We start from the raw sequence: 11745 nt of genomic DNA, 5'->3' as shown, positions 1-11745 counted from the left end.
GATTACATTTAACATCAAGAAAACAAAGTTCCTCACCACAGAGCAACAGTCATCATTATGATAGATGGAGAAAGATTTGAAGTTATCAACAATTTCATCTTGCTTCCATCAACAATCAACATCTTTAGTACACACAGTCAGGAAATCAAGAGATAAATTGCATTGGGCAAGTCCACTGTCAAAGAACTCTCTGAAGAGCAATGACATCAGTCTGAAGACTGAAGTGTGCCTGATTCAGGCCGTGTTTTTTTTAATCTCCTGCCAACACCAGAGAACTGAAGAGTGAATAAACATGACACAAGAATAATTGAAGCTTTTGAGTTGTGGTGCTGGAGAAGAGTGTTCGATATCCCATAGACTGGCAGGGGAAAAAAATATAAAGCAACCAAAAGCAGATACATCTTGGAAAAATTGCAGCCAGAGTGCTCTTTGGAGGCAAAGATGACACAATTTCATCTTTCACACTTTGGACTTATAGCTAGGTGAGGTGATTCCTTAGAAAGGGACATTATGCTTGGGAAGATGGAGATTAGTGAAGGAGAGGAAGACGCCTAATGAGATGGACTGACACGGTGGCTTCAGCAACAGGCTTGAGTGTGTCAGAGGTGATGGCATAGGATTGGGTAGGGTTCAGACTGGATGCTCATAGGGTGGCTATGAGTCATACTCAGCAACACTAAACAACAACAATAGGTGATTATTTCATTATTTCATTTTATTTGGAACCATAAATAACACCCAGAGTAACAGCAGTCAAGAAATGAAAAGATGTGATGTTGCACTGGGGAAACCTGCTGAGGTCTTCTTCAAAGTGCTAAAAAGCAAGGATGTCCATTTAAAGACTAAGACACGCATGATTCAATCCATGTTTTAAATAGCTTCCTGTGCATCTGAAAGTTGGACAATGGATAAAGATTACAGAAGAACCAATATCTCTGAACTGTGGTGTTGGTGAAGAGAACTGAATATCCAGTGAACTGCCAAAAAGAACAAACTCTAAGTCTGTCTTGGAGAAAATGCAACCAAGATTGCCTCTTTAGAGGCAAGAATGGTGAAAACTTGGGGCATGTTGTCAGAAGGGGAAATTCTTTGGAAAAAGACATCCTGGGGGAAAGGAGGAGGGTATGAGAACTACAGGAAGATCCCCAACAAGATGGATTGACTCAGCGACTGTAACAGTAAGCTCAAGCATATCAGGGATCCGGAGGTTGGTATTGGATAGGGAAAGATTCAGAACTGTTGTTCATAGGCTTTCTGTGAGTTGTAGTTGATTTGATGGCACCCAAAACCAACAATAAGAGATGGTGCAATCTAAAGATTGGCTTAGGCTACTAATCCAAAGACAGTGCTTCTCTGGAAGTTCAAATCCACTAGCACATCCACAAGAGAAAAATGGGCATTTTCTACATGTGTGAGTTACAATGTCTGCAAACCCAGAGGAGGGTCACCTATGAGTGGGTTCTGAATATTAAATTAATTGAGTCAGTTGTTCATGAAACATGCCACCAGAGCTCCCCAATAATCCCGTGTTGTTAGATTCCATCAATTGATGACTCCCAGTGACCCTATCCAGTGCCACTCTCATCAACTCTGACATACTTGAGGCCATTGTCTGAACTAATTGATATAGTGGTTACACAATTGCCTTCTAAAGAGGAAAATCATTATGGCTTCCAGGTAAGAGTTTCTGTTTTCACTTAATATATTACTTAACCTTTAATTAATTGTACTTAGTTTTCTTTGAAAGGTCTACTTTTATAGAATCAAAATTTTACATTTTGACAATAAAAAGTATATATATATAGTATCTGTGTTGGTTATTGTATCTTTATGTAGTCCCAATTGTGATGTCTGTTAGTGGAAACAAAATATTTTCATGAAGGATAATATTTGCACTGATGTGAAGAAGGGAGAAATTCTTTTTGACACAAACCTCCAAGGCATTTTCAAAAAATTCAGAGGTCACCCTAAGGAGCTCCCGTCTTCTTTCAAGCATGGAGACCAGGGCCGCCCACGCTTCACCCAGGGTGCTGGCCATGGCATCATAGACCTGCCTCTGATCCTCGTTCTCTTCAGCTGTCTTGTCTGCTTCCTGTAAGAGTTCCCATACTCGATCTTCTAAGGCCTAAATTGAGGAGAGAAAAAAGGCATAAAATGGAATCTAGTTCACTGTAAAAACTGAGGATCACATATTAAACACTTAGATTGAAAATGACATATGGTCTGGGAAGATCTAAGGACATAGGTCACACATAATGATACAGACTCAAAGAAGAAAGAAGGAGTAACAGTAATGTGGCAAACTGGGGAGTATAGTCAAGCTAAAGGCCATCACATTTAAACATTGTTAAATAATTGCAGATTTGTACTAAACCTGTATATCTACACTCTTATGGGTATAGTGTATTGTTGAAATCATGTTTCCAAAATTAAAACACATTCAGAATAGAATGAACAAGAACAAAAGAGCCTAAGAAAGCTTACTCTTTATTCTAAATAATAGCTATTAATTCCTAACATATTTGTGAATTGCTATGTAAATGTTAGGAATAAATTATCAAAAAGACATATTCAAATGTTAAATATAGTTTGTTTAAACAAACTTTGGACAATGAAGGGGAGCTTGTGCTTACATGATTGTTTCATGTGAGAGCAGAAGGAAGATCCCGCAGATTCAATTTATTTTTTCAAGTTGACAGAATGATATAAGCACAAAAATTTTTAAGTCATTCACTAAAAATAGTAGGCATGAATTCCAAAATATCATGAGAAAAAGAACTAAAAATAGGATAAGCAAAATAAAACAAGAAAACGACAACAATAAAAGCACGTATGCCAGGAGGATGTAAAATATAATAACAGAAATAAGAGCAAACAAGAGTTAACACAAAAAATTGTAAGTTAATTTTTTTCCAATTGAAAGGAAAAAGTTATACTAAGTAATAAAATGCAGCAAAGTTCAGCTAATTTATGTTTGCAAGGTATTAAAGTATAAAATTAATCTAGAAATAGAAACATTTCCAGTTAATAAAAAAAATAATTTTGATACCAAAATCTATCAAGATAGCAAAACAAGAAAAGTATAGACTGATCTTGTTTGAGTATTCTAATTGTGTGGTATTTTTAAGTTTTTCTTTCTTTTAATATTTGACTGAGAATTAGCAGAGCAAATTGAGTGTTCCCATTCAACAACTTTTAGAGATTTTGTTTTATGAGACTGATTACAATCCATCAATTTAATAGCATTCTCCTTTGCTCCCTGTGTTTACCCTTTCTATTTTTCCTCCTTTCCTATCCCTTCCTACCTTCTCAGCTTTCTTATTGCCATTGAGTTAATTCTGACTCTTTTGAAGACCCAACAAATTTCTGAGGCCCAGACGAGATGGACTGATGTAGTCACTGAGGTAATGAGGATAGGTGTGTCAGAGAGAATGATATTGGCCCGGTATATTGGCCCAGGGTTCAGAGCTATTGTGCATAGGGTCGCTATGAGTGGTGGCTGACTAAATGGCACATAAAAACAACTTAATGAGGCTAAAGATCTTAACTGAGATCTGGTGGCTTAATGGTTAGGAATTGTACTGCCAAGGCAAAGGTATATGGTTCAAACTCACCAGATTCTCTGCAGGAGAAAGTTAGGCCATCAACTCATGTGATTTACTGCCTTGGAAAAATCTGCTAGAGAAGTCAGCTTTGGGTTGGTTGCCACTGGATGGCACATATAACAACAATGATGAGAGGAGACCATATATCGTTCTCCAGAGAAGGAGCTGGTGGGCTCAATTTTCTTCAAATATATCTGTTGTTGTTGTTATGTGCCATTGAGTCACCTACAATTCATAGTTGTACAACAGCCTATGTACAACAGCCCTAAACCCTGCTCTATCCTGTGGCAATCTCATTGTCTCTGACACACCTACCACATTGTCCCAGTCATGGAATCAATCCATCACATAAAGTGCCTTCCTCTCCTGCACTGTGCATCCACCCACCCAAGTATGATGTCCCTCTCTAAGAACCTCTCTAAGGACCTCCTTGCAACACGTCCAAAGTATGTCAGATGAAGCCTCAGAATTCTTGCCTCCAAGGACCAACCTGGTTTAACCCTCTATGGGATGAACCTGTTCGCTCTCTTAGCAGTCATGGTTTATTCAATACTCTTTTTCAACACTGTCGTTCAAAGGCATCAATTCTCCTTCTATCATCCCTAGTCATTGTCCAGCTCTTTAACACATAACAAGTGATTGCAAAGACCATGGCCTGTATCAAGAGCACCTTAGTCTCTAGAGTGACATTGTTGCTCATCAGTACTTTGGAGAGATCTCTAACAGCAGACTTTCCCAATGCAGTTCATCTTTTCATTTCCTGACTGCTGGTGCCAAGAGTGTTGATTATGGAGCCAACCAAACTAAAGCTATTAACAATCTCAATCTCTTCACCATCTATCATGATGCTGCCAATTGGCCTAGGCGTGAGAATCTTTGTTTTCTTGATATTGAGCTTCAATCCATATTGAGGACTGCAGTCCTTGACCTTCTGCAGCAAGTGCTTCAGGCCCTACTCTGTTTCAGCAATCAGGATTGTGTCATCTGCATAATGCGGATTGTTGATGAATCTTCCCTGAATCCTGATGCCACATTTCTCCTCATAGAGCCCAGGCTCCCAGATAATCTGTTCTGCACATAGCTTGAAAAGGTATGGAGATAGGGCATATCCCTGACATATACCCTTCCCAATTTTGAACCATGTAGTGTTTCCTTGCTCTGTTCTGATGACTGCCTCTTGGTCCAAGTATAGGTTTCACATTAGCATGATCAAGTGTTCTGGGACTCCCATTCTTGAGTTAGTCACAGTTTGTTGTGATCCAGTCAAACTCCTTTGCATAATTAATGAAATATGTCTATCAGCCAAGATCCATCTAACATTAGCTACAATATCCCTAGTATCACGACCCCTTCAAAACCTAGCCTGCACTTCTGGCAGTTCTCTGTTAATGTGCTCTTCCAGTCATTTTTGGATAATCTTCAGCACAATCTTGCTTGCATGTGATAATAATGATATTGTTCTATAATTTCCACACTCTGTTGGGTCACCCTTCTTTGGAAAGGGAACAAATATAGATCTCTTCCAGTCTTGGCACAAATTGATGAGCACATTTAGGGCAGCATTTGTTGGTTGAAATATGTCAATTGGTATACCATTTATTCCTGGGGCCTTATTTTTTGCCATTTCTTTCAAAGCAGCTTGAACTTCTTTCTTCATCACCATAGGCTCTTGCTCATATGTTGTTTCTTGAAATTCTTCTGTGTCTGCCAATTCCTTTTTGTACAATGACTGTATACTCTTTCCATCTTCTTTTAGTACTTCCTGGATCGTTTAATATTCTGCCCAAAGCATCCTTAAGTATTGCTATTCAAGGTTTGAATTTATTCTTCAGTTCCTTCAGCTTAAGAAATGCTGAGGGAATTCAGTCCTTCTGATTTTCTGACTTCGGCTCCTTGCACATTTCATTGTAATACTTTACTTTGTCTTCTTGCGCTGCCTTTTGAAATATTCTGTTCAGCTCCTTAATATCTTGAATTCTTCCCTGTGCTTTGGCTTCTCGACTTCCTCGTGCAATACTCAGAGTCTCTTCTGACATCAATTTTGTTCTTTTCTTCAAGAAGAGTGCAAGAGGTTAAATATGTCTAGCATCTCCTTTTAATCTCTTTCAGAACAGTAAACAATGGCAGCTGGTCTCAGGGACACAGAGGCTGAGGATTATGTGTCCTATCAGCTATTTGGAATAAATATTCACAGACATATGTTAATTGTTCTCCTCTTCTTTTTAGAATGAAAGTATACCAATAGTTTCACCTATAAAAGTAGGATATACAACATTATTTATGTGATCTATATTAGCCCAACTGAACTTGATGCTACCCTGTGGTATAATGAATCAATATGGCCCTTACATCCATTATTGCTGTTGTTGTTGTTAAGAGTCATGGAGTCAAGTACAACTCATGGCGACGCCCATAAACAACAGAGCTATACCTCATCCTGTCCTGCACCATCCTCATCAATTCTGACATGAGCCCATTGCTGCAGTTACCGTGTCAGTCCATCTGGTTGAGAGTCTTCCTACCCTTTTCTAATCTTCCACTTTTACAACCATGATATCTCTTTCCAAGAAATAGTCCCTCCCAACAACATTCCCAAAGGATGTGAGATGAAGCTTCATCACCCTTTCTTCCAAGAAGCACTCTGGCTACACTTTCTCCAAGACATTTCCGTAGTCTTCCATTTTGTGATTCTAGCCTCTTTTACTACCCTTAAAATCTCATTCAATGAATAATTAGTTATTAAGCATTAAAGATATATGATTAGAGTGCGATACAAGGCCCACTCTATTAGAAGGCATTATCCAAGTCTTCACCCTTCATTTTCCTACAGATGTGGTTTATAGCCCTTTATGTAGAGTGATTATATACACAGGAATGATTCTGCAAAGCTCAACATTTGTTCACTTGGGACACTGCACCTAACTTGACCCAGCTGAACCAACAACTGACAACTGACAGTCACATCCAACAACTAGCAGCCAATAGTCAACAATCAACATTTGACAATCTCAGTACATAGGATCCAACTCATTATTCACTAGTTTCTTTGGCCAAGCACATCAGCATTTAACATCCACAATACAAAATTAGTTTCAGTAAGGTCAAACATTGACTCCAAGATCCCATACCTATTTCTAACTCCAACACCAGTTTTACTTCTCTACTGTTGTTGTTGTTGTTGTTGAGTCCCATCAACTCAGAACTGGCCCACAGGGTATTTTCAGAAGGAAAATCCATGGCAATAGCTACACAGACTTCACAGAACCATAGTCAAGTTTATGCTGTGTATTTGGGAAGCTGATACAATTCCTCAGTCAAGATAGTTTCTCGAGTATGCTTTCAGGCCCTTTGACCTTCAGTCTCAAGGCTTAGGTCAGTGTCACTAAGCTTTTTACTCCTGCCTCTTTTCCAAGTCATTCCACAAGCATGGGCAAGATCTGGGCTGCAGCTGTGGACATCAATCCCAACTCAGCTTTGTCTCATGTCAGTCGTTTGTTCACCACTATGGCTGTCGGTGCTCTGCAGGCTTCTCTGCCCTTGAAGGTGCATTCACAGATAATAAGGTTCTCTTCTTCTGATGCTAAACCTCAGTTTAAACCTACTGGTATGGCAAAACTAACCAATCCATCATGAGTCGCTTACCCACCTGGTTTACCTATTCTCAAATCAAAGCAAATAAGCTAAAAAAAGACATTGACTCATGATTGTGAAGTCTGATCTGACTCACAGCTGGCCTTTCATCTGGTTTCTGAGGCTGTAAATCTCATGGGAAAAGAGAACTCATCTTCCTCCTGAAGAGCTGCACGGAGGTTCTTTGGGTTAGCCTCAGAGCTCCCTATAACTGAGGCCATCAGAGTTCCCTCTTTGGTGTTGAAGTTATACAACCAATTGTCTAAGTTGACAGGAAGTTTAGATCCAGTATCTACACAGCCTTACCTTCCAATTTGAGAGCAGAATATCTGAGCATTTCCTTCTCATATGACAAGCTTCAGATTATCTGGAGGTTTGATTTTGTATTATGCATGCTTTTCATTTTATGCTTCTTATCATGAAAATGAATTAAATTGGCCTCAATTTTCACTTATAATGTGTGTTAGCCCAAGAATATATAACGAGAAAAAAAATATGATTTGAATTTTAATTTTAAGGTAGGCCATTCCCATAGCATAGATTACTGTTGAAACTGAAACTAAGGAAGCTTGATAATGTGACTGTAGTAATACAAGAAATAACAAACAAGAAAATGATTTTTAGGCAAAGTAGATACATACTTAATGTTTCAGTGGAGATTCTCATATTAGACAAAGAAATATTGGGACAAATCTGGAGATAAACTTTCTATGTCTAAAAAAAAGTTGTCTTTTAAAGTATTTTTCAAACAACTCAGTCTTGTAGCCTTAAGACACATATATAAAGCAGTCCCTCTTACTGCTATTTTTTGTCTCAGTACAGCAACACTTTATAAATCAGAGATGAGCAAGATTTAGGACTGAGTAACCTAAAAGTCTTCACCTCCAGCTCTTCTACTTACTTCTTTGAGACTCTCTCATGACCTCTAGTATAAACTGCAAAATATTCCATTCACTGTAAAGCTAACGCCAGACCATTCTTGTGGAACCCTATGGGCTTAATTTGGTGCAAATTGCATTTGGGATTTTTCTCCAAGAAAGTCAGCAGACATTCTGCTTTGATGATCTAAAGAAAATTGTTTTTTCCAAATTCTCTTGGGGTAATGGGATCACAGACGAGGCAGCATTCAATGCACCCCAACTGAAAAAGCCAAACCCACTCCTGGGGTTTGATCTCCACTCCTAGCAACTCCACGAACTGCTACATACACTTCCAAGGCTGGAAAGTCTCTATGGGAACAGACTGCCACATCTTTTGCAACCAAACCTCATGATAACAACCAATGGAAGGAGATTCCTAATATGGAATTTTTCAACATTCCCAATCAGGTTGGCACTATTCTCACCTTCACTACCATCACTTCAAGCTTTACATCTTGGGTATTATTGGCCATAAGATAACAATTTTGTCTAAATAGAGAGAAGTGGCCTCCAAAGGTGAAAACAATAAAAAAAAAATGTTGTTGTTGTTGTTGTTATGTGCCGTCGAGTTGCCTGCGACTCATAGTGACCCTATGTACAACAGCCCTAAACTCCGCTCTGTCCTGTGCCAATCGCACCGTCTCTGACACTCCCATCCCAATTATCCCAGTCACTGAATCAATCCACCTCATAGAGGGCCTTCCTCTCCTGCGCTGTCCCTCCACCCTCCCAAGCATGATGTCCCTCTCCAAGGACCGGTCTCTCCTCACAACATGTCCAAAGTATGTTAGATGGAGCCTCAGAATCCTTGCCTCCAAGGAGCCACCCGGTTTAACCCTTTCCAGGACAAATCTGTTTGTTTTCTTAGTAGTCCATGGTATTCTCAATACTCTTCTCCAGCACCACAGCTCAAAGGCATCAATTCTCCTTCTATCCTCCTTGGTCATTGTCCAACTCTCTGATGCATAACAAGTGATTGCGAAGACCATGGCCTGTATCAGATGCACCTTAGTCTCCAGAGAGACACCATTGCTCTTCAGTACTTTGGAGAGGTCCCTAACAGCAGACTTTCCCATGGAAATGCGCCTTTTAATTTCCTGGCTGCTGGTGCCAAGACTGTTGACTATGGAGCCAATAAAAAAAAATACAAGGAAAAAATTAAATCAGTATCTGAAAGCACACTTAAAAAGGGAGAAGTAGAATTTTGCCAGGTCCTTATTATCCATGTAGGAGCCCTGGTAGCATAGGGGATTGATTATGTTATTAAACTGATAACTGAAAGGTTGGTATTACAAATTCATAGGAGAAATCTACGGTTCTTTTCTGTACGATGTGACAGTCAAAACTAGACCAGGGACGGGCTTTAGGTTAGACTATCAATTACTCATATACAAGTTTAAATTAAGGCCAAGAAAAATTTTTAAGTAAAAAAAAGAAAACCAAAATATTATATTGAATTTATTCTACAAGAATTTAAAAATAATTTTAAGAATATATTTGAAGTATTGAACACCAATGCTTGAAGACCAGAAGAATAGTGGGATGACATCAAGAATATTATCCATGAAGAGAGAGTAAAAGGTCATTAAGACAGAGGAGAAAGAAAAAATTAAAATGGATGTCAGAAGAGACTCTGAAAATGGCACCAGAGCGTCAAGAAGTCAAAACAAAGAGAAAATATGTCAAAGTAAGACTTGAACAGAAGATTTCAAAGTACAGCTCGAGAAGACAAAGCAAAGTATTATAACGGAATGTGCAGAGGGCTAGAATTGGAGAATAAAAAGGGAAGAACTCACTCTGCTTTTTTCAAGCTGAAAGAACTGGAAAAAAAATTAAGCTTTGAGTAACAATATTGAAAAGATGCTGTGGGCAATTTGTGGAATAACCCAGGAAGCATCAAAAGAAGATAGAGGGAATACACAGAATCACTGTACCAAAAAGAACTAACAGACACTGAAAATTTCAGGAAGCACCATAGGAGCAGAAGCTAATGAAAATGAAGAAAGATGTTGAAGCTGCACTGAATGCATTGGCAAAAGAATAAGGCCTCATGAATCAATGGGGTACCAATTGACTTGTTTCAGTTGACAGATACAGCCCTGGATACGCTTACCCGATTATGCGACGAAATTTGGAAGACTACTGTCTGGCCACTGGATTAGAAAAAAATCCATATTTGTTCCCTTTCCCAAGAAAAGTGCTCCAACAGAATGTAGAAACTATTGAACAATATCCTTATTATCACATACAAGCAGAATACTGCTGAAGATCATTCAAAAATGGCTAGAACAGTACATAGACAGGGAACTGCCAGAACTTCAAGCAGGATTTAGAAAAGGCTGTGCCATTTAGGGATATCATTGCTGACGTCAGATGGATCCTGGCTGAAAAGAAAGAATACCAGAAAAATATCTATTTATGCTTTTTTGACTATGCAAAGGTATTTGACTGTGTGGCTAATAACAAATTACAGCTAACATCGAGAAGAATGCAAATCCCAGAGCACTTAATTGTCCTGATGCAAAACCCATACCTAGACCAAGAGGCTGTTGTGTCAACAGAGCAAGGGAACATGACATGGTTTAAAATTAAGAGGGAAATGCATCAAGGTCGTATTCTCTCTCTTCCTCAATCTGTATGCTGAGAAAACTATTTGAGAAGCTGATCTCTATGAAGAGGAATGTGGCATTAAGATCAGAGAAAGACTCATTAAAAGCCTGCATTATGCAGATTACACAATTCTGCTTGCTGAAAGTGAGAAGGACTTGAAGCACTTGTTGCAGAAGTTAAATAAGCATAACCTTAATATAGATTGCATCTCAAAGTCAAGAAAGCAAAAATTCTTATCACTGATTGGTAACATCATGATAGATGGAGAAAAGATTCAAACTGTCAACAACTTCATCGTTCTTGGAGTAACAATCAGCTACCAGCAGTCAGGAATCAAGAGATATATTGCACTGGGAAAGTCTACAGTCAGAGATCTCTACACATATGTCTTGGAGAAAGTGCAGCCAGAGTACTCCTTGGAGGCAAAGATGATAAAGTTTCACCTCACAAACTTCAGGCATGTTGCTAGGAGGGGCTATTACCTGTAGTGGGACATCATGCTTAAAAAGGCAGAAGGTCAGTGAAGGAAAGAAAGACCCTCAATCATGTGGATTGACAGTGACTGCTGTGATAGGGTGTAGTGTGTCAGAAAGTGTAAGGATGGCACAGGACAGGACAGGGTTCAGATCTGTTGTTCATAGGGTCACTTTGGGTCATTCTCCACTGGACAGCACCTCACAAAAACAATAACATTCCATAAAGATTTATAACCTTAGAAATTTGTTGTTGTGTGCTGTCAAGTCAGAACCAACCCCTAGCTGACACTCCAGCATGTTTTCATAGGCTGTGAATTGCATGGGAGGAGACTGCACACCTTTCTCCCTCAGAGCATCTGGTGTATTTGAATCACATGCCTTTGGATTAGCAGCACAATTTTTTTTTATCCTCTAGACAACAAGAGCTCTGCAATAAGTTGTAATCAACGCCAGTAGGTTTGGGATTCAGGGTTCTGTCATAAAAGCAATTATTATTTCTATTAC

General features: G+C 39.0%; 1 protein-coding gene across 1 annotated transcript in view; it reads right to left on the bottom strand.

The window, feature by feature from the left end:
* The window catches only part of CCDC141 (coiled-coil domain containing 141), a 258070-nt gene that overhangs the window by 193849 nt on the left and 52476 nt on the right, over positions 1–11745 (bottom strand). Inside the window, exon 3 of the mRNA XM_006878954.1 lies at positions 1934–2125. Coding sequence (XP_006879016.1) covers positions 1934–2125 — 192 coding nt within the window. The remainder of the gene's footprint in view (positions 1–1933; positions 2126–11745) is intronic.

This window comes from Elephantulus edwardii, unplaced genomic scaffold, assembly GCF_000299155.1.
Source record: "Elephantulus edwardii isolate Elephantulus edwardi_28Jun2011 unplaced genomic scaffold, EleEdw1.0 scaffold00001, whole genome shotgun sequence".
Classification (NCBI taxonomy): domain Eukaryota; kingdom Metazoa; phylum Chordata; class Mammalia; order Macroscelidea; family Macroscelididae; genus Elephantulus; species Elephantulus edwardii.
This window is presented reverse-complemented; position numbering and strand designations above follow the sequence as displayed.